General features: G+C 46.8%; 1 protein-coding gene across 1 annotated transcript in view; it reads left to right on the top strand.

Moving 5' to 3' along the window:
- The window catches only part of IGSF11 (immunoglobulin superfamily member 11), a 281076-nt gene that overhangs the window by 235854 nt on the left and 20559 nt on the right, over window positions 1-24663 (top strand). Inside the window, exons 2-3 of the mRNA XM_077293715.1 lie at window positions 22286-22449; window positions 23226-23433. Of these exons, the coding sequence (XP_077149830.1) occupies window positions 22286-22449; window positions 23226-23433 (372 nt within the window). The remainder of the gene's footprint in view (window positions 1-22285; window positions 22450-23225; window positions 23434-24663) is intronic.

Below are 24663 nucleotides of genomic sequence, written 5' to 3'. Positions count from 1 at the left end.
CTCTTAGTTATGGGATGGAGAATGGAGGTTTTACCCTTAGTTATGGGATGGAGAATGAGGTTTTTTCCCTTAGTTATGGGATGGAGAATGGGGCTTTTACCCTTAGTTATGGGATGGAGAATGGGGCTTTTACCCTTAGTTATGGGATGGAGAATGAGGTTTTTACCCTTAGTTATGGGATGGAGAATGAGGCTTTTACCCTTAGTTATGGGATGGAGAATGTTTATGTTCATCTCTTTTCCTATTACTTTATAAATCAATAAACATGGATAATGGCACAGCGAGGAACCGTACGAATAATACACAGTCAGTGCGTTTAACCCTTTCTGTTCTTGTCGCCTGTGATGTCATCTGTTCTTGCAAAGCTTAAACAATATCTATGTTGTGTGTGTGGCGGTTTTTGGTTCTCCTGTCCGGTTCTCAGTAGAGGCCGCCAGGGTTATGAGATGTTTCGCTCCCCCTCGGGCGTTGCACTGTATTCACACAGCGAGATCGCTGGCCTCTCGTAGTCAGCCATCAAATCCCGCTCTCTTATATATTCTGCTGCTGGGAAGGTGACGATGACAAAGACGGAGCTGAAAACAGTCGTGTGGAGTTATTATGTGGAGATTACAGAAGAGAAGACCCCATAAATCCCCAACTCTGGAATGGGCCTGTGCTGATACACAGCACCAAACCATCTAGGTAGGAGAGAGATCTCTGCTCCGGAAGTGATCAGCTCTGAGTCCTGTCTACTGGAGATATCTGCACCAAATCTTATGGCACCATAATATCTTATATTATCTGCACCAAATCTTAGCATTCGGTCAGGACAGGTTTGCAGCTTCTCGGTGAAATCACGAGTGTCTCATTCACTGACAGCAAACGGAAATCTGAAAACTGTAGTGGTGTTGTCACAGCCGTGTCTACTAACGTGGCCGTGGTTGTAAGGTGGAGGTAAACCGGGCAGTTTCCCGGGCCGCCCATGTTCTGGGGTTGTCAAGAGGACAGGGCCAGCAGTAGCAACTTGAATTTGCTTTTGAACACTTCATTGCCCTCAACCACCAGGGAATGTGAAAAAATCCTCTGTAGACCACCAGGGATTGTCAAAGAATCCTTTCTAGACCATCGAGGAACCTGAAGGAAACCTCTCTAGATCATTAGAGAACATTCAGTTCAAAAATTCACAGCTGTAGACCATCATGGAAGCAATAAACCCTCTTTAGACCCCCATGGAATTTACAGTAAACTCCTAGACTCCCAGGGAATTTACAGTAGACCCCTCCAGACCACCAGTGACTTTACAGTTAGCCCCTCTAGACCACCAGGGAATTTACAGTAAACCTATCCAGACCACCTAGGAACTTTACAGTAGACCCGTCTAGACGACCAGGGAATTTACAGTTTACCAAATTCTCCATTGGACCGATGTGACTCCTATAATGGCGCTGGTTCCTAGGCAGAGGAGCGTATTTCTGGGCATATCTTGGAGGCTCTCGTCAGTGAGAAGCTCTTGATGACATGGTCCTGGTGTGTGGTGCTGTTCAGCGCCTCCTCCTCCACTTTTCACAAGCTGTAAACCACTGAATGTCACCTAATGTGAATGCAGAGTAAATATTTCATTATCAGCGGCGTCTCGGCACTGTGCTGCTTGTTCTCCTCCTTCCAGGCAGCGCGACGTGTGAACGCAGGAGGTAACAACCTCGGCACATGAGATTCCGGGACTCGTGGGCCGCTCTTGGCATCTTGTTTGCATTTTAACTAATGTCAATCACTTGGTATGTAGAAAACTGCGAAAAGCAAGTTACTATTAAGTAGTTACAGTGGGGCAAAAAAGTATTTAGTCAGTCAGCAATAGTGCAAGTTCCACCACTTAAAAAGATGAGAGGCGTCTGTAATTTACATCATAGGTAGACCTCAACTATGGGAGACAAACTGAGAAAAAAAAATCCAGAAAATCACATTGTCTGTTTTTTTATCATTTTATTTGCATATTATGGTGGAAAATAAGTATTTGGTCAGAAACAAACAATCAAGATTTCTGGCTCTCACAGACCTGTAACTTCTTCTTTAAGAGTCTCCTCTTTCCTCCACTCATTACCTGTAGTAATGGCACCTGTTTAAACTTGTTATCAGTATAAAAAGACACCTGTGCACACCCTCAAACAGTCTGACTCCAAAGTCCACTATGGTGAGGACCAAACAACTGTGGAAGGACACCAGAAACAAAATTGTAGCCCTGCACCAGGCTGGGAAGACTGAATCTGCAATAGCCAACCAGCTTGGAGTGAAGAAATCAACAGTGGGAGCAATAATTAGAAAATGGAAGACATTCAAGACCACTGATAATCTCCCTCGATCTGGGGCTCCACACAAAATCCCACCCCGTGGGGTCAGAATGATCACAAGAACGGTGAGCAAAAATCCCAGAACCACGCGGGGGGACCTAGTGAATGAACTGCAGAGAGCTGGGACCAATGTAACAAGGCCTACCATAAGTAACACACTACGCCACCATGGACTCAGATCCTGCAGTGCCAGACGTGTCCCACTGCCTAAGCCAGTACATGTCCGGGCCCGTCTGAAGTTTGCTAGAGAGCATTTGGATGATCCAGAGGAGTTTTGGGAGAATGTCCTATGGTCTGATGAAACCAAACTGGAACTGTTTGGTAGAAACACAACTTGTCGTGTTTGGAGGAAAAAGAATACTGAGTTGCATCCATCAAACACCATACCTACTGTAAAGCATGGTGGTGGAAACATCATGCTTTGGGGCTGTTTCTCTGCAAAGGGGCCAGGACGACTGATCCGGGTACATGAAAGAATGAATGGGCCATGTATCGTGAGATTTTGAGTGCAAACCTCCTTCCATCAGCAAGGGCATTGAAGATGAAACGTGGCTGGGTCTTTCAACATGACAATGATCCAAAGCACACCGCCAGGGCAACGAAGGAGTGGCTTCGTAAGAAGCATTTCAAGGTCCTGGAGTGGCCTAGCCAGTCTCCAGATCTCAACCCTATAGAAAACCTTTGGAGGGAGTTGAAAGTCCGTGTTGCCAAGCGAAAAGCCAAAAACATCACTGCTCTAGAGGAGATCTGCATGGAGGAATGGGCCAACATACCAACAACAGTGTGTGGCAACCTTGTGAAGACTTACAGAAAACGTTTGACCTCTGTCATTGCCAACAAAGGATATATTACAAAGTATTGAGATGAAATTTTGATTCTGACCAAATACTTATTTTCCACCAGAATATGCAAATAAAATGATAAAAAAACAGACAATGTGATTTTCTGGATTTTTTTTTCTCTGTTTGTCTCCCATAGTTGAGGTCTACCTATGATGTAAATTACAGACGCCTCTCATCTTTTTAAGTGGTGGAACTTGCACTATTGCTGACTGACTAAATACTTTTTTGCCCCACTGTATATATGGGCAACAAAAGACCCCCGGAAAATCCTGTACACTGGGGTCTCGGGAGGGCGCAGGTCACAGTGATAGAAAACAATTTGTGCCACCTCACAGAAACAAGTCTCTATGAACTTTCCACATCTTACCACTGGGATTTTTGCCCATTCCTCAAGGTAAAACTGCCCCAGCTCCTTCATGTTACATGGTTTCCTCTGGTGAACAGCGATCTTCACATCTGACCTCAGATTCTCCATTGGATTAAGGTCGGGGCTGTGACTCGGCCACTCAAGAACATTTACACGTTTTACAGTACCTTACACCACTCGAGTGTTGCTTTAGCAATATGCTTTGGTTTATTATCTTGTTGGAAGGTGAACCTCCGTCTCAGTCTCAAACCACTGACAAACAGGTTTGCTCAACAGTATCCCTGTATTTCACTCCATCCATCTTCCCCTCTACTCGGACTATTTTCCCTGACCCTGCTGCCGAAGAACATCCAGACAGCATGATGCTACCACCACCATGTTTCACTGTGGGGATGGTGTTCTTGGGGTGATAAGCCATGTTGATTTGGCACCAGACATAGCGTTTACCTTGCTGGGAAAAATGTTCAACTTTGGTCCCATCTGACCACAGTAACTTCCTCCATACATTTGGGGAGTCTCTCACATGTCTTTTGACAAACTCAAAATAAGCCTTACAGTTTTTTTGTGTAAGTAAAGGCTTTTTTCTGCCCACGCATCCATAAAGGCCACCTCTATGGAGTGTACGACTTATTGTGGTCGTATGGACAGATACTCCAGTCTCTGCTTGGGAACTCAGCAGCTCCTTCAGGGTTACCTTTGGTCTCTGTGTTGCCTCTCTGATTCATGCCCTCCTTGCCGGGCTGAGAGTTTTGGTGGGCGGCCTCCTCTAGGCAGGTTTGTTGTGGTACCATGTTCTTTATATTTGATGATGATAGGTTTGATGGTGCTCCAGGGGATCATCCGAGATTGGGATATTTTTTTTATAACCCAACCCTGACTTGTATTTCTCAGCAACCTTGTCCCTGACTTGTTTGGAGATCTCCTTGGTCTTCATGATGTTGTTTTTAGATCTCCTTTGTCTTCATGGTTTTGTTTGGAGATATCCTTGGTCTTCATGGTGTTTTTTGGAGATCTTGGTCTTCATGGCATTGTTTGGCGATCTCCTTGGTCTTCATGATGTTGTTTTTAGATCTCCTTTGTCTTCATGGTGTTGTTTGGAGATATCCTTGGTCTTCATGGTGTTTTTTGGAGATCTTGGTCTTCATGGTGGTGTTTGGAGATCTCCTTGGTCTTCATGGTGTTGTTTGGAGATCTCCTTGGTCTTCATGGTGTTGTTTGGAGATCTCCTTGGTTTTCATGGTGTTGTTTGGTTAGTGTTGCCTCTTGTTAATAGTGTTGCAGCCTCTGTGACCTTTCAGAAAACGTGAAGTGTATATACTGACAAACAAGTGACACTTAGATTGTTCACAGGGGGACGTCCTGCCACTAAGTATGGGACTTATGAAGGAAATTGCTTGAACCAGAAATTTTCAGGGGCTTCATAGCAAAAGGGGTGAATACATATGCACATGACAATTTTTATTTATTTGATTCCATACATTTAATTTATGCCTATATTTAGACTTGGACTATGCATCACACACAGATTGGATTACAAAAATATTTATATACATGTAATGCAACAAAATAGATAAAAAAGCTAAGGGGGTGAATAGATTCACAAGTCTATCTATCTATCTATCGTCTATCTTTTATCTAATCTATGTATTATCTATATTTTCTATTATCTATCTTTCTATCAAATTCAAAGCTTTCTTGTCTGGACCAAATACACATTAGTACTAGTGGGGTCTATGGGGGCACACCCAGTGTGGGGGCTATGTAAGTCCATGGCATTGATCTCTATTCATCCCCATCGGCCCCTGACTTGTTTCCCTCTGTTACATTTATTTCTATCTTTTTCTGACAATGTTGCACATTTGTTCCATTCTGTATCAGTTTCTACAATAATCAGTGAATAGTCCGACTCCTACAGACCTTAGTGGACTGCGCCCCGACAAACTGTAAAATATGTACGTTGGCAATATGGGGGTCGCTCATATCCGCAGGGGGCGCTCCATGTCTTTGGGAAGTCCCATGTAAATTAAACAGCTGCTCGGTCAGTGGGCTTATGGATAAGCTGTGACCTGGTGAGGACAACTGGTTCTTCTTCCCGGCTCCTTATAGACGTGATTCGACCAGTGGGATTCCAAATGTTTTGACTCCCAATCGACCTGAAGCAAGGCAGATGACGGCCATCATGGAGATGACATTTTGGAAACCAAAGACCCAAACAGAAGCTGGGAAATTAGGGAGAACTGGGAGATGAGACTCTGGTGTAGCGCTGCTCGCCCCTTACTGCTCCATGGTCCTCATCACTCAGCTCCGACCCAGAGGAACCTACAGTCATTTCTCTTCCTCTCATCGCAGACAGATTTACTGAACCACAGAATGGAAAATTTGTGAAATTATTTGTGATTTTTTAGATAAAAAAAATAAAAATAAACTTTTTTCCTGGTAGCGGATGTTTTTATTAGCATCAAGGGGGACTTTGCATTTCTGAGCAGACATAGTCGCACGGATCCGCGCTCTCCGTCCTTTTCGTAACGTATTTTTTTCCCTTTCTTCCACATTTTTGTGTAACGCCTTATAAAGCCAGTTATCCGGCACAACACCTGTAGTGATCTGGATTCCTCCGGCCGGTCCAGCTGGCCCCTGCGGGGGTCTCGCCTGCCCCGTTCTCTGTGACAGGAGGTCGGCAGATGGCTTTGGCTCTTGTCCCGCTGTGTCTGGACACTTATTAACCAGCACAGGAACCCGGAGAAGAGAAACTTGTCAGAATTCTTTCCAGAAGCTTCCAGCACTTTCTAGAATAATTAGGTGCAATATGTCCAGGTCTTAAAGGGCCACTAACCTCAATTTTTCTCACTTTGTAGATATTTGGAATAATTCTATTAAATCTATATATTTAAAGAACACAGGGGCCGGCCATGGCAGATATAATCGGGGTGATTTTTTGGGGGTGAGCCTAAGGTTGTAGTAGGAGTAACGTGAGCAGGAACGGAGTTGAGTGTTGTCACAGATAGTCCCGAGTATGGCAGGTCCGGCTGCAAAATTGTTGGCTCCCGCTGGACAGTCCTGGATTTTGGGAGCTGTCCCGGATTGTTGGCAGCAAGTTCCGTTTTCAATTGTGTCTGGTCTAGGGAACAATGATGTAGCAGAATTTGATGGTGGAGCCGTCCGCTCCCGCTCCACCTCCAGGGGTGTCATTATTTTTAACTTGCAGATGGGATGGAGGGGTGCAAAATTGGGGGAAAGTAGTCACTATGGAGCATCATACTGTGGGGCATTAAAATGTATGTGGGGCACTGTAGGGGCCTTATTCTGTATGTGTGGGGGCTTAGGGGCATCATACTATATGGGGGAATGTGGAGGCATCATACTATACGGGGGAATGCCTGGGTATCATACTATATGGGGGAATGTGGGGGCATCATACTGTATGGGGGAATGTGGGGGCATCATATTATATGGGGGAATGTGGGGGCATCTTACTATATGGGGGCATGTGGGGGCATCTTACTGTATGGGGGAATGTGGGGGCATCATGCTATATGGGGGAATGTCGGGGAATCATACTATACGGGGGAATGTCGGGGCATCATACTATACGGGGGAACGTGGGGGCATCATACTATATGGGGGAATGTGGGGGCATCATACTGTATGGGGGAATGTGGGGGCATCATATTATATGGGGGAATGTGGGGGCATCATACTATATGGGGGAATGTGGGGGCATCATACTATATGGGGGAATGTCGGGGACTCATACTATACGGGGGAATGTCGGGGCATCATACTATACGGGGGAACGTGTGGGCATCATACTATATGGGGGAATGTCGGGGAATCATACTATACGGGGGAATGCCGGGGCATCATACTATACGGGGGAATGTCGGGGCATCATACTATATGGGGGAATGTGGGGGCATCATACTATACGGGGGAATGTCGGGGCATCATACTATACAAGGGAATGTGGGGGCATCATACTATACAAGGGAATGTGGGGGCATCATATTATATGGGGGAATGTCGGGGAATCATACTATATGGGGGAATGTGGGGGCATCATACTATATGGGGGAATGTGGGGGCATCATTCTATATGGGGGAATGTGGATGCATGATACTATACGGGGGAATGTCGGGGCATCATACTATATGGGGGAATGTGGGGGCATCATACTGTATGGGGGAATGTGGGGGCATCTTACTATACAAGGGAATGTGGAGGCATCATATTATACGGGGCAATGTGGGGGCATCATACTATATGGGGGAATGTGGGGGCATCATACTATATGGGGGAATGTGGGGGCATCATACTATATGAGGGAATGTGGGGCATCATACTATATGGGGGAATGTGGGGGCATCATACTATATGGGGGAATGTGGGGGCATCATGCTATATGGGGGAATGTCGGGGCATCATTCTATATGGGGGAATGTTGGGGCATCATACTATATGGGGGAATGTGGGAGCATCATGCTATATGGGGGAATGTGGAGGCATCATGCTATATGGGGGAATGTGGGGGCATCATGCTATATGGGGGAATGTTGGGGCATCATACTATATGGGGAACGTGGGGGCATCATACAATATGGGGGAATGTGGGGGCATCATGCTATATGGGGGAATGTGGGGGCATCATGCTATATGGGGGAATGTTGGGGCATCATACTATACGGTGGAATGTCAGGCATCATACTATATGGGGGAATGTGGGGGCATCATACTTCTGGGGGAATGTCGGGGCATCATACTATACGGGAGAATGTCGGGGCATCATACTATATGGGGGAATGTCAGGGCATCATACTGTGTGTGAAGTACTTTTGGGGTGTATTATAGATTGGGACACACTGTGGGGGTATCTTTCTTACTGTGTGGGGGGCACTGGGGCATCATATTGTGAGTTAGGAATCTTTAGGGCCTCATATTACATTGAAGGTATACAAGGGATACCATAGTACCCCTAAACAGCTTCACTAGGGGCAGTATTACTGTGCGGGCTCATATAAAGGACCGGGTGAGGTTAGGGAAGAGGCTCATCTTCTCATCTTGCTAGACTCGGTGCAGTACCTCTCCCTCTTTCCTGTCTTACAAAGTTGGGACTTAGGCTGCTTTCACACTAGCGTCGTACGACGCACGTTGCAATGCGTCGTTTTGGAGAAAAAACGCATCCTGCAAAATTGCTTGCAGGATGCGTTTTTTCTCCATAGACTAACATTAGCGACGCATTGCCAGACGTCGCAACCGTCGTGCGACTGTTGCGTCGGACCGTCAGCACAAAAAAAGTTGCATGTAACGTTTTTTGGTGCGTCGTGTCCAGCATTTCCTCTCCTCCGCCCCTCCTCCCCGGACATTACAATGGGGCAGTGGATGCGTTGAAAAACTGCATCCGCTGCCCCCGTTGTGCGGCACTTTCACAGTACGCGTCGGTACGTCACCACGTCGCATTGCGACGTGCGTCGTACGACGCTAGTGTGAAAGTAGCCTTAATGGTTTTGTGGTTGAGATTTGCAGCATTGTCCCAGTAAAATCAGAACTGGTAGCAGGTATGGGAAACTCAGAATAAAAAAGAACCCTCGTATGTAAATCCGGGTGAGGTCCTGGAAAAGGCGCCCATCAGCGGTGTCAGTGCGGCTCCAGGGCGGTGCGGGACTCTGCCTCTGACCTATGGCTGCATCACTCTATGGGAACAGATGAGAACCAAACGACAGCCCCCAGCATTGTGGGGACGCGGCTTTAAATCATGAAAGGTTTAAAAACCTCTTTCCATGGAGTCGGGAATGTATTTATAAATCTTGTGATTCCATCATTGAGAATGAGATGACGGCGCACGTTAATAACCCGCACATCCGGCTGGAGTAGTAGTGCTGAGGCAGCAGTGTGTAATCAATGCCCAGCGTCAGGCGCACGGCCCTTCGTTAATGTAATTAATTACTATGATCCTGCTGTGTCGTCCGGATCACTCAGCGGAGTGCTGACAACTGACGGAACAATCTATTATTGATTGCTGAAAGGCAGATTTACTGCGAGCCGGACTCACAGCGAGACGTGGAGAGGGGCGGCCAGGATGTGATGGAAGATAACCCTCAACATCTCCTCAGCCACATCTATCTATCTATCTATCTATCTATCTATCTATCTATCTATCTATCTATCTATCTATCTATCTATCTATCTAATCTATTGATTTATCATATCTCCCCCTAGTGGTGGCTGCAGACAGGATCTTATCATTATCTCTGTATACAGGGAGCTCCCCCTAGTGGTGGCTGCAGTCAGGATCTTATCATTATCTCTGTATACAGGGAGCTCCCCCTAGTGGTGACTGCAGACAGGATGTTATCATGTATCTCTGTATACAGGGAGCTCCCCCTAATGGTGGCTGCAGACAGGATCTTATCATGTATCTCTGTATACAGGGAGCTCCCCCTAGTGGTGGCTGCAGACAGGATCTTATCATTATCTCTGTATACAGGGAGCTCCCTCTAGTGGTGACTACAGACAGAATATTATCATGTATCTCTGTATACAGGGAGCTCCCCCTAGTGGTGGCTGCAGACAGGATCTTATCATGTATCTCTGTATACAGGGAGCTCCCCCTAGTGGTGGCTGCAGACAGGATCTTATCATGTATCTCTGTATACAGGGAGCTCCCCCTAGTGGTGACTGCAGACAGGATCTTATCATGTATCTCTGTATACAGGGAGCTGCCCCTAGTGGTGACTGCAGACAGGATCTTATCATGTATCTCTGTATACAGGGAGCTCCCCCTAGTGGTGGCTGCAGACAGGATCTTATCATGTATCTCTGTATACAGGGAGCTCCCCCTAGTGGTGGCTGCAGACAGGATCTTATCATGTATCTCTGTATACAGGGAGCTCCCCCTAGTGGTGGCTGCAGACAGGATCTTATTATCTCTGTATACAGGGAGCTCCCCCTAGTGGAGACTGCAGACAGAATCTTATCATGTATCTCTGTACACAGGGAGCTCCCCCTAGTGGTGGCTGCAGACAGGATCTTATCATGTATCTCTGTATACAGGGAGCTCCCCCTAGTGGTGGCTGCAGACAGGATCTTATCATTATCTCTGTATACAGGGAGCTCCCCCTAGTGGTGACTGCAGACAGGATCTTATCATGTATCTCTGTATACAGGGAGCTCCCCCTAGTGGTGGCTGCAGACAGGATCTTATCATTATCTCTGTATACAGGGAGCTCCCTCTAGTGGTGACTACAGACAGAATATTATCATGTATCTCTGTATACAGGGAGCTCCCCCTAGTGGTGGCTGCAGACAGGATCTTATCATGTATCTCTGTATACAGGGAGCTCCCCCTAGTGGTGGCTGCAGACAGGATCTTATCATGTATCTCTGTATACAGGGAGCTCCCCCTAGTGGTGACTGCAGACAGGATCTTATCATGTATCTCTGTATACAGGGAGCTGCCCCTAGTGGTGACTGCAGACAGAATCTTATCATGTATCTCTGTATACAGGGAGCTCCCCCTAGTGGTGGCTGCAGACAGGATCTTATCATGTATCTCTGTATACAGGGAGCTCCCCCTAGTGGTGGCTGCAGACAGGATCTTATCATGTATCTCTGTATACAGGGAGCTCCCCCTAGTGGTGGCTGCAGACAGGATCTTATTATCTCTGTATACAGGGAGCTCCCCCTAGTGGAGACTGCAGACAGAATCTTATCATGTATCTCTGTACACAGGGAGCTCCCCCTAGTGGTGGCTGCAGACATGATCTTATCATGTATCTCTGTATACAGGGAGCTCCCCCTAGTGGTGGCTGCAGACAGGATCTTATCATGTATCTCTGTATACAGGGAGCTCCCCCTAGTGGTGGCTGCAGACAGGATCTTATCATGTATCTCTGTATACAGGGAGGTCCCCCTAGTGGTGGCTGCAGACAGGATCTTATCATGTATCTCTGTATACAGGGAGCTCCCCCTAGTGGTGGCTGCAGACAGGATCTTATCATGTATCTCTGTATACAGGGAGCTCCCCCTAGTGGTGGCTGCAGACAGGATCTTATCATGTATCTCTGTATACAGGGAGGTCCCCCTAGTGGTGACTGCAGACAGGATCTTATCATGTATCTCTGTATACAGGGAGCTCCCCCTAGTGGTGACTGCAGACAGGATCTTATCATGTATCTCTGTATACAGGGAGCTCCCCCTAGTGGTGACTGCAGACAGAATCTTATCATGTATCTCTGTATACAGGGAGCTCCCACTAGTGGTGGCTGCAGACAGAATCTTATCATGTATCTCAGTATACAGGGAGCTCCCCCTAGTGGTGACTACAGACAGAATCTTATCATGCATCTCTGTATACAGGGAGCTCCCCCTAGTGGTGGCTGCAGACAGGATCTTATCATGTATCTCCGTATACAGGGAGCTCCCCCTAGTGGTGGCTGCAGACAGGGTCTTTTCATGTATCTCTGTATACAGGGAGCTCCCCCTAGTGGTGGCTGCAGACAGAATCTTATCATGTATCTCTGTATACAGGGAGCTCCCCCTAGTGGTGACTACAGACAGAATCTTATCATGCATCTCTGTATACAGGGAGCTCCCCCTAGTGGTGGCTGCAGACAGGATCTTATCATGTATCTCCGTATACAGGGAGCTCCCCCTAGTGGTGGCTGCAGACAGGGTCTTTTCATGTATCTCTGTATACAGGGAGCTCCCCCTAGTGGTGGCTGCAGACAGGATCTTATCATGTATCTCTGTATACAGGGAGCTCCCCCTAGTGGTGGCTGCAGACAGGATCTTATCATGTATCTCTGTATACAGGGAGCTCCCCCTAGTGGTAACTGCAGACAGAATCTTATCGTATCTTTGTATACAGGGGGCTCCCCCTAGTGGTGGCTGCAGACAGAATCTTATCATGTATCTCTGTATACAGGGAGCTCCCCCTAGTGGTGGCTGCAGACAGGATCTTATCATGTATCTCTGTATACAGGGAGCTCCCCCTAGTGGTGGCTGCAGACAGGATCTTATCATGTATCTCTGTATACAGGGAGCTCCCCCTAGTGGTGGCTGCAGACAGGATCTTATTATCTCTGTATACAGGGAGCTCCCCCTAGTGGAGACTGCAGACAGAATCTTATCATGTATCTCTGTACACAGGGAGCTCCCCCTAGTGGTGGCTGCAGACAGGATCTTATCATGTATCTCTGTATACAGGGAGCTCCCCCTAGTGGTGGCTGCAGACAGGATCTTATCATGTATCTCTGTACACAGGGAGCTCCCCCTAGTGGTGGCTGCAGACAGGATCTTACCATGTATCTCTGTATACAGGGAGCTCCCCCTAGTGGTGGCTGCAGACAGGATCTTATCATGTATCTCTGTATACAGGGAGCTCCCCCTAGTGGTGGCTGCAGACAGGATCTTATCATGTATCTCTGTATACAGGGAGGTCCCCCTAGTGGTGACTGCAGACAGGATCTTATCATGTATCTCTGTATACAGGGAGCTCCCCCTAGTGGTGACTGCAGACAGGATCTTATCATGTATCTCTGTATACAGGGAGCTCCCCCTAGTGGTGACTGCAGACAGAATCTTATCATGTATCTCTGTATACAGGGAGCTCCCACTAGTGGTGGCTGCAGACAGAATCTTATCATGTATCTCAGTATACAGGGAGCTCCCCCTAGTGGTGACTACAGACAGAATCTTATCATGCATCTCTGTATACAGGGAGCTCCCCCTAGTGGTGGCTGCAGACAGGATCTTATCATGTATCTCTGTATACAGGGAGCTCCCCCTAGTGGTGGCTGCAGACAGGATCTTATCATGTATCTCTGTATACAGGGAGCTCCCCCTAGTGGTGGCTGCAGACAGGATCTTATCATTATCTCTGTATACAGGGAGCTCCCTCTAGTGGTGACTACAGACAGAATATTATCATGTATCTCTGTATACAGGGAGCTCCCCCTAGTGGTGGCTGCAGACAGGATCTTATCATGTATCTCTGTATACAGGGAGCTCCCCCTAGTGGTGACTGCAGACAGGATCTTATCATGTATCTCTGTATACAGGGAGCTGCCCCTAGTGGTGACTGCAGACAGGATCTTATCATGTATCTCTGTATACAGGGAGCTCCCCCTAGTGGTGGCTGCAGACAGGATCTTATCATGTATCTCTGTATACAGGGAGCTCCCCCTAGTGGTGGCTGCAGACAGGATCTTATCATGTATCTCTGTATACAGGGAGCTCCCCCTAGTGGTGGCTGCAGACAGAATCTTATCATATATCTCTGTATACAGGGAGCTCCCCCTAGTGGTGGCTGCAGACAGGATCTTATCATGTATCTCTGTATACAGGGAGCTCCCCCTAGTGGTGACTGCAGACAGGATCTTACCATGTATCTCTGTATACAGGGAGCTCCCCCTAGTGGTGGCTGCAGACAGGATCTTACCATGTATCTCTGTATACAGGGAGCTCCCCCTAGTGGTGGCTGCAGACAGGATCTTATCATGTATCTCTGTATACAGGGAGCTCCCCCTAGTGGTGGCTGCAGACAGGATCTTATCATGTATCTCTGTATACAGGGAGGTCCCCCTAGTGGTGACTGCAGACAGGATCTTATCATGTATCTCTGTATACAGGGAGCTCCCCCTAGTGGTGACTGCAGACAGGATCTTATCATGTATCTCTGTATACAGGGAGCTCCCCCTAGTGGTGGCTGCAGACAGAATCTTATCATGTATCTCAGTATACAGGGAGCTCCCCCTAGTGGTGACTACAGACAGAATCTTATCATGCATCTCTGTATACAGGGAGCTCCCCCTAGTGGTGGCTGCAGACAGGATCTTATCATGTATCTCCGTATACAGGGAGCTCCCCCTAGTGGTGGCTGCAGACAGGGTCTTTTCATGTATCTCTGTATACAGGGAGCTCCCCCTAGTGGTGGCTGCAGACAGAATCTTATCATGTATCTCTGTATACAGGGAGCTCCACATAGTGGTGGCTGCAGACAGGATCTTATCATGTATCTCTGTATACAGGGAGCTCCCCCTAGTGGTGGCTGCAGACAGGATCTTATCATGTATCTCTGTATACAGGGAGCTCCCCCTAGTGGTAACTGCAGACAGAATCTTATCGTATCTTTGTATACAGGGGGCTCCCCCTAGTGGTGGCTGCAGACAGAATCTTATCATGTATCTCTGTATACAGGGAGCTCCCCCTAGTGGTGGCTGCAGACAGGATCTTATCATGTATCTCTGTATACAGGGAGCTCCCCCTAGTGGTGGCTGCAGACATGATCTTATCATGTATCTCTGTATACAGGGAGCTCCCCCTAGTGGTGGCTGCAGATAAAAAAAGGTAACTATTTTATAAGGAAATAGATCTAAACAGGTTGTGGAGCCACAGAGTGCTCTACGTACATCTCCCTGGAGTCTAGGAAAATCACTGGATGTTTGGGGTTTTCTAGAGCTGAAATCCACTTTTTCATGGTTAAAGCAAACCGATTCATCATCATCCTCACTAGAAGATCGATCATTTTCTCTTGGTTTCCATGGAGTATTGATGTCGTTTATACCTAAATTTCAGCTCTAGATTTGAACCGGTCAATTTTACAACTTTTTATGGCAACTTTTTGAATATTTACATTTTGTTTCTTTTTCATCTGTGTTGTGGGTTTTCTGCCTTTTTATATGTATGTGGGGCGCAGAAAAGATTTAAGGGGGATTTCCCCAATCCGCATCATTTTTGTAATCCATGCAGTTTGGCTTTTCTGGATAACGTCCATGTTCCTTCTGCTGCAGAGACGTCTATGGGGAAATCTCCAGAATTAGAATAAGTTATGGGAGCCGGACTGGAGGTCCCTTCAGGAAAACTGCCGAGGGCCGACAAGTATTTAAATCAGGTGACTGCTGCGGCGGGGGGCTCCGAACTTCATCTTTTATACATCTGAACAGATTGTGCCTCGTCTCCTGCTGCCAACATGTGTCTGTGTCAGAGCGGAGCCCCTCTTCTGCCCTGATTATCACATCACAATGGAGTTCATGCAACCGGTGCTGGAGCAGGGGGTCAGCGACTAAAAGGGGCCACAAACCAATACAAATACTAAAACAGTATAAAAGTTATCAACAATATTTCACACACATTCATGAGGAGTAAATAAATAAGACTAGGCATGTATGTAAGAACTGTCTAAGACATAAACTCTCTTTACTGCCCGTCGCAGCCCACCTTTTATTTCTTTTGTTGCACTTGAAAGCTGCATTGTGATTAGTTAAAATATGGAAATTTTCAGCAGCGATTCTTTCCTTTGTGAAGGTCCCGGTGTATTCCTGTATATAGGATGAATCGTTAGAGTTGGGGCTTGGGCTAGGGCTATGGTTATAGTTAGGGCTAAGGGTAGGGCTACGGTTAGCTGTAGGGCTAGGGTTAGTGCTAGGGCTATGGTTATAGTTAGGGCTAAGGGTAGGGCTACGGTTAGCTGTAGAGCTAGGGTTAGCGCTAGGGCTATGGTTATAGTTAGGGCTAAGGGGAGGGCTATGGTTAGCTGTAGGGCTAGGGCTATGGTTATAGTTAGGGCTAAGGGGAGGGCTATGGTTAGCTGTAGGGCTAGGGTTGGTGATAGGGCTATGGTTATAGTTAGGGCTAAGGGGAGGGCTATGGTTAGCTGAGGGCTAGGGTTAGTGCTAGGGCAATGGTTATAGTTAGGGCTAAGGGGAGGGCTATGGTTAGCTGTAGGGCCAGGGTTAGTGCTAGGGCTATGGTTATAGTTAGGGCTAAGGGGAGGCCTATGGTTAGCTGTAGGGCTAGGGCTATGGTTATAGTTAGGGCTAAGGGTAGGGCTATGGTTAGCTGTAGGGCCAGGGTTAGTGCTAGGGCTATGGTTATAGTTAGGGCTAAGGGGAGGGCTATGGTTAGCTGTAGGGCTAGGGCTATGGTTATAGTTAGGGCTAAGGGTAGGGCTATGGTTAGCTGTAGGGCTAGGGTTAGTGCTAGGGCTATGGTTATAGTTAGGGCTAAGGGGAGGGCTATGGTTAGCTGTAGGGCTAGGGTTAGTGCTAGGGCTATGGTTATAGTTAGGGCTAAGGGGAGGGCTATGGTTATAGTTAGGGCTAAGGGTAGGGCTACGGTTAGCTGTAGGGCTAGGGTTGGTGCTAGGGCTATGGTTATAGTTAGGGCTAAGGGTAGGGCTATGGCTAGCTGTAGGGCTAGGGTTAGGGCTATAGTTATAGTTAGGGCTAAGGGTTGGGCTATGGTTAGCTGTAGGGCTAGCGTTAGTGCTAGGGCTATGGTTATAGTTAGGGCTATGTTATAGTTAGGGCTAAGGGTAGAGCTATGGTTAGGTTTAGGGCTAGGGTTATGGCCATTATTCGGGCTAAGGTTAGGGCTGTGCATAGCATTGGCACGATGGTTAGTGTTAGGATTGGGTACATTAGGGCTATGTTTAGGGCTAGGGTTACGATTATAGTTAGTCCTATGTTTAGGGGTATAGTTAAGGTTAGGGCTATGGTTAGGGTTGGGTACATTAGGGCTATGTTCAGGGCTAGGGTTAGCTTTAGGGCTATAGTTATGGCTATAGTTAGTCCTATGCTTAGGGGTATAGTTAAGGTTAGGGCTATGGTTGGGGTTGGGTACATTAGGGCTATGTTCAGGGCTAGGGTTAGCTTTAGAGCTATAGTTATGGCTATAGTTAGTCCTATGCTTAGGGGTATAGTTAAGGTTAGGGCTATGGTTGGGGTTGGGTACATTAGGGCTATGTTCAGGGCTAGGGTTAGTTTTAGGGCTATGGTTAAGGCTATAGTTAGTCCTATGTTTAGGCGTATAGTTAGGATTAAGGCTATATCGTTAGGGTTGGGTACATAAGGGCTAGAGTCATTGTTAGCGCCTGAGTCATAAAACAGTTACCGTATATAAAAAGTGCAGTAAGAAATATAAAAAGTAAAAAAATATATATATTATAACAATGTAGAACTTTTTTTTATTTTTTATTTTAAAGGAATAGTGGATACCATTCTAGATTGATGGGGCTGCGAGCTTTGAGACCCCTACTGATCAGCAGACCAAGGGTCTTCTGTCTCCCCTTGACTTCCTATACAGAGTGATTGGAGAAGCAGCGCACAAGCTCAACCTCTGCTCCATTTACCTAAGGAACAGAAGGCCCCCTCTCTAGTGATCAGATGGCCCCCCCACTGATCTGAATGGTATTAGCTATCCTGTGGAATGGGTGTAACTTCTCGTTGCACTAATACCCCATAATGAGATATATGATCATTTCTGGATTATTATGATAACTGCTAATAATATATTGTGTACACTACATGGAGAAAAGTATGTGCCCCCTCCACATTCCCCTACAAGATCTTTTCTGCCCCCCCCCCCCCCCTGCTACTCCCATAGACATTGATAGGGAGTTGCTCCTCTGCAGATATAACAGCTCCCGCTCTTCTGGATTTCTACAAGATTTTGGAGGTGTCTGTGGGAATATTTGCCCCTTCATCCTGCGCTGTCTCATCCCTGCGCAGCATCTCATCCCTGCGCGACACGTACTATATGGGGGAAGAGAATCACTCACTGCTTGTCCAGGATCCTCAAGAATTGCAGAATCGGACGAAGCTCTCGATCTCGAGGGAAATTCTCACATTTTATAGATTTTGTCCTTGGAAATGTTCTTAGTATTGACCCAAAGCACAGTGCTAGATACACAGCTCAGCAGTCAGTATCACACAGGATAGGATTAGATACACAGCTCAGCAGACAGTATCACACAGGATAGGATTAGATACACAGCTCAGCAGTCAGTATCACACAGGATAGGATTAGATACACAGCTCAGCAGTCAGTATCACACAGGATAGGATTAGATACACGGCTCAGCAGAGAGTATCAAACAGGATAGGATTAGATACATAGCTCAGCAGACAGTATCACACAGGACAGGATTAGATACACAGCTCAGCAGTCAGTATCACACAGGATAGGATTAGATACACAGCTCAGCAGACAGTATCACACAGGATAGGATTAGATACACAGCTCAGCAGTCAGTATCACACAGGATTGGATTAGATACACAGCTCAGCAGACAGTATCACACAGGATAGGATTAGATACACGGCTCAGCAGACAGTATCACACAGGATGGGATTAGATACACGGCTCAGCAGACAGTATCACACAGGATAGGATTAGATACACGGCTCAGCAGTCAGTGTAACACAGGATAGGATTAGATACACGGCTCAGCAGACAGTATCACACAGGATAGGATTAGATACACGGCTCAGCAGACAGTATCACACAGGATAGGATTAGATACACGGCTCAGCAGACAGTATCACACAGGATGGGATTAGATACACAGCTCAGCAGACAGTATCACACAGGAGAGGATTAGATACACGGCTCAGCAGACAGTATCACACAGGAGAGGATTAGATACACGGCCCAGCAGACAGTATCACACAGGATAGGATTAGATACACAGCTCAGCAGTCAGTATCACACAGGATAGGATTAGATACATAGCTCAGCAGACAGTATCACACAGGATAGGATTAGATACACGGCTCAGCAGACAGTATCACACAGGAGAGGATTAGATACACAGCTCAGCAGTCAGTATCACACAGGATAGGATTAGATACATAGCTCAGCAGACAGTATCACACAGGAGAGGATTAGATACACGGCTCAGCAGACAGTATCACACAGGATAGGATTAGATACACGGCTCAGCAGACAGTATCACACAGGATAGGATTAGATACACAGCTCAGCAGTCAGTATCACACAGGATAGGATTAGATACACAGCTCAGCAGTCAGTATCACACAGGATAGGATTAGATACATAGCTCAGCAGACAGTATCACACAGGACAGGATTAGATACACAGCTCAGCAGTCAGTATCACACAGGATAGGATTAGATACACAGCTCAGCAGACAGTATCACACAGGATAGGATTAGATACACAGCTCAGCAGTCAGTATCACACAGGATTGGATTAGATACACAGCTCAGCAGACAGTATCACACAGGATAGGATTAGATACACGGCTCAGCAGACAGTATCACACAGGATGGGATTAGATACACGGCTCAGCAGACAGTATCACACAGGATAGGATTAGATACACGGCTCAGCAGTCAGTGTAACACAGGATAGGATTAGATACACGGCTCAGCAGACAGTATCACACAGGATAGGATTAGATACACGGCTCAGCAGACAGTATCACACAGGATAGGATTAGATACACGGCTCAGCAGACAGTATCACACAGGATGGGATTAGATACACAGCTCAGCAGACAGTATCACACAGGAGAGGATTAGATACACGGCTCAGCAGACAGTATCACACAGGAGAGGATTAGATACACGGCCCAGCAGACAGTATCACACAGGATAGGATTAGATACACAGCTCAGCAGTCAGTATCACACAGGATAGGATTAGATACATAGCTCAGCAGACAGTATCACACAGGATAGGATTAGATACACGGCTCAGCAGACAGTATCACATAGGAGAGGATTAGATACACAGCTCAGCAGTCAGTATCACACAGGATAGGATTAGATACATAGCTCAGCAGACAGTATCACACAGGAGAGGATTAGATACACGGCTCAGCAGACAGTATCACACAGGATAGGATTAGATACACGGCTCAGCAGACAGTATCACACAGGATAGGATTAGATACACGGCTCAGCAGACAGTATCACACAGGAGAGGATTAGATACACGGCTCAGCAGACAGTATCACACAGGATAGGATTAGATACACAGCTCAGCAGACAGTATCACACAGGAGAGGATTAGATACACGGCTCAGCAGACAGTATCACACAGGAGAGGATTAGATACACGCCTCAGCAGACAGTATCACACAGGATAATATTGGATCCCTGGCTCAGTATCACACGTTAGATTGGATCCCCGGCTCGGTGCCCCCCATGATGTGTGTGGATGTCTCTGGCGCTGGTTCTGGAGGCTCTCTGCGCGTCTGGTCAGCACCAGCCGGTGACACTGATGTCGGAGCAGCTGGATCCATTGAATTCTCTGTCGTGGTTTTATGGAGCATGAAGCGCGGAGCGGCCTCCGGGCCGGAGTCTATTGTTCCTCTTCATATCCCTAATGACACCGCCCCAGAGTGCTGATATGTGCAGATGTGGCCGGGCGCCGTCCACCGCACAGCCAGCTCTGCTGCATCCATGGATATACACTGGAAAGTCTCCTTCCATGGGCTTTTATCATTATTGTGGGTCGGGGGTTGCTGGGACTTGCAGTTGTACAGATGATCCCATTTCACCATCTGGTGGCGGAGGCTTTACAGCTGACACTTGGCATTGAGCTTAGGGGCCTCAGGACTGTGTGTGGTTGTGTCACCGCGAATAGTCCAATGCGGGAAACTTTATGTTGGCTTAATCCAATTTTACATACCCATCTAAGATCAGCACGATGTCGGGGCAGAGACCCTGATTCCGGGGATGTGTCATTTACCGGACTGCCTGTTGTCGTTTTTAGAAAATCAGTGTTTTATCAGCAGGAGATTATCTCTAGAGCACTACTTCGTTTTCTGATTCGTAGTCCAACCCCACCCCCAGCACTGAATGACCGCTTTCAGCCTATGCACTGTGTACGCAGAAAGCTGCCAATCAATGATGTGGGTTATACAACTCAGCATTCACAGAACTGATAGATCTGAAAACTGAGTTTATGAGTTCTCTGCATGCTGAGCTGTGTATAACCCCGCCCCAAGCACTGATTGGCTGCTTTCTGTGTATAATGTGAATAGGCCAATCAGCGCTGGGGGGCGGGGTTGGACTACCTGACAGCAGACCAAGTAGTCCTTCTAGTAATAATCTCCTGCTGATAAAACACTGATTTTGTAAAAACGACAACAGGCAGTCCAGTAAGTGACACATCCCTGGAATCGGAGTCTCTGCCTCTACATTATTCTGCTGTGGGATTAGTTAGCGAAATCCTGGTGACAGATCCATTTTTAATTTTCAGGCATCAGATTTGGTCCCGTCTGGTGCCAGCTCTCTACGTCTCCTACAAGTAATCTGATAATGTGACTTGTCAGAATGGAGGCATGAAAGTCTCCGCGCTCTTCGGGAGGACACCTACGAATGTTTGTCAGAGGGGGTGCACATACTTGATGCCATTATATATAATAAAGGCACAGTATATGATATATTATTATTTATTTTTTTTACTTTATTGGATCATTTGGACGATGACGTGATTGGAATTCGTATCTGGCAGCATCAGGGTCGTGGGTTCCAATCCCGGCGGGGATGACATCTGCAGGGAGCCGGTATATTCTGCCCGTTCCCCATAAAATATAAAACCCACTTTGCCGTTTAATGATGTGTCTGCGAGGGGCCGTAAACCTCGTAAATGTCAGAAAGTCCAGTGACGTGTCGCCCCCCTGTGGACACACCAGAATCTGCACCGTCCAGGTTGCTACATTCATTTGTTACTTTGTTATTTTTGTTTATGCCATTGATATAAATGACACTTGCATCAAATGTCCCTTTAACTGGACGCAGAACGAAACGCCGACCGCGAGCGTGACATATTCAATATCCCGGTCGTGCACATAATTTGATATGGAGAACAGACTGCTGTGTAATGTGAACAGACCTCCATGTGCCGTAAGCAGATTTTAGGTGCATTCGATTAGAGTCTTTGCCTTTTGCATCCGCAAGGTGACCAGGACGGCGTCCCACTAATGGATTCTTGCCTTGCAGGTTTCGTGACCGCCCTGCAAGTGATGATTGACAAGGATAACATCCAGGTCGCCCGTGGTCAGTCTGCGGCGCTCTTATGCACGTTCACCACAAGTGCGGCACTTACCAACCTCAACATCATCTGGACTGTGACCCCTTTGTCCAACGCCAACCAACCCGAACAGGTACAGTAAGGGTTAACTTAAAGCAGAACCCTACCATAAAGTAGTATTTATTCATGTTTTAACGCCATGCTTTACACTGCAGCTACATCCTAATCTGCACACATAAGTCATGAAAACTAATGTTGAAGATGCTTTTACTTTCTGATATATTATCTGCATATCAGTTACACCATGCTTTATACTGCAGCCACATCCAAAGCTGCAAAGGAATGTGATAGACATATGAACTAATAACTTAGCTCTAAGTATTTGGAATTCAGCTCTGGGGGTGAATGGAGAAGTTGGAGTTTTCCAGTCTGGTGGAAATATAATGTTAAAAAGTTTTGAAACTTTTTAGTTTACTTTCTAATATCAGTTTCACTCCATTTTCCATACTTCTGCTTGCTGTAAGTGAATGGGAACATTTTGTCGTGGATCCAGAAGCTGCAAACAATTTCCGGGATATCTGGTCTAGACAATGCTCTGTGAGCTTAGCAGATAAACCCAGACTGATACATTGTAACTAACCATCAGATCAGGAGGGAGATTTGTGTTGCTGAGGGGATGAGGATTGTCCAGACTGTATTCAACTGAACCAAATCCTCAGCTGTGAGAAGCGTTAGATCAGGATTAGTTCGCAGCCGCTGGACGCAAATCCGATTGTTCCTATTCACTGACAGCAAGAAGAGATATTGAAAACGGTGATCACGTGAAGCAGAAGACTTCAGGGGAAGGTGCGATATCTAAAAGTGAGCAATCCTCGACCCAGAATAATGACTCTATTCTTATTTATCCAGATCATTATTTATCAGGGCGGGCAGGTCTTCACCACAGCGGCGCAGTTCCAAGGACGAGTGGGTTTTATGCAAACCATGCCGAGCACCAACGCTTCAATCTACATCAATAACACTCAGCTGTCCGACACCGGGACCTACCAGTGCATGGTCAACAACTTCCCCGATCGGGCGCGGCGCAATATCGGCTTAGTGGGATTTACAGTTTTAGGTGAGTTACGGCACAAATATTGTGATTGGTTTTGAAAAAGCAAATTGGTTGTTAAACTGGATAATCAGAATTGCCCTTATATAGTATAGAGATTACTACCCATGTGAGCCAGAAGCATTTATAAATAGAAGCCTGACCATTCACTAGAGAGCAGTGACATCACTGAGAATGCAGCCTATCCATTCACTAGAGAGCGGTGACATCACTGAGAATGCAGCCTATCCATCACTAGAGAGCGGTGACATCACTGAGAATGCATCCTATCCATCACTAGAGAGCGGTGACATCACTGAGAATGTCTCCTATCCATCACTAGAGAGCGGCGACATCACTGAGAATGCAGCCTATCCATCACTAGAGAGCGGTGACATCACTGAGAATGCAGCCTATCCATTCACTAGAGAGCGTTGACATCACTGAGAATGCATTCTATCCATCACTAGAGAGCGGTGACATCACTGAGAATGTCTCCTATCCATCACTAGAGAGCGGTGACATCACTGAGAATGCAGCCTATCCATCACTAGAGAGCGGTGACATCACTGAGAATGCATCCTATCCATCACTAGAGAGCGGTGACATCACTGAGAATGCATCCTATCCATCACTAGAGAGCAGTGACATCACTGAGAATGCAGCCTATCCATCACTAGAGAGCGGTGACATCACTGAGAATGCATCCTATCCATCACTAGAGAGCGGTGACATCACTGAGAATGCAGCCTATCCATCACTAGAGAGCGGTGACATCACTGAGAATGCATCCTATCCATCACTAGAGAGCGGTGACATCACTGAGAATGCAGCCTATCCATCACTAGAGAGCGGTGACATCACTGAGAATGCAGCCTATCCATCACTAGAGAGCGGTGACATCACTGAAAATGCAGCCTATCCATCACTAGAGAGCAGTGACACCACTGAGAATGCAGCCTATCCATCACTAGAGAGCGGTGACATCACTGAGAATGCAGCCTATCCATCACTAGAGAGCGGTGACATCACTGAGAATGCAGCCTATCCATCACTAGAGAGCGGTGACATCACTGAGAATGCAGCCTATCCATCACTAGAGAGCGGTGACATCACTGAGAATGCAGCCTATCCATCACTAGAGAGCGGTGACATCACTGAGAATGCAGCCTATCCATCACTAGAGAGCGGTGACATCACTGAGAATGCAGCCTATCCATCACTAGAGAGCGGTGACATCACTGAGAATGCAGCCTA

This window comes from Ranitomeya variabilis, chromosome 3, assembly GCF_051348905.1.
Source record: "Ranitomeya variabilis isolate aRanVar5 chromosome 3, aRanVar5.hap1, whole genome shotgun sequence".
Taxonomy (NCBI): Eukaryota; Metazoa; Chordata; class Amphibia; order Anura; family Dendrobatidae; genus Ranitomeya; species Ranitomeya variabilis.
The sequence above is the reverse complement of the archived record's forward strand: the minus strand, read 5'-3'. Positions and strand labels throughout refer to the sequence as shown.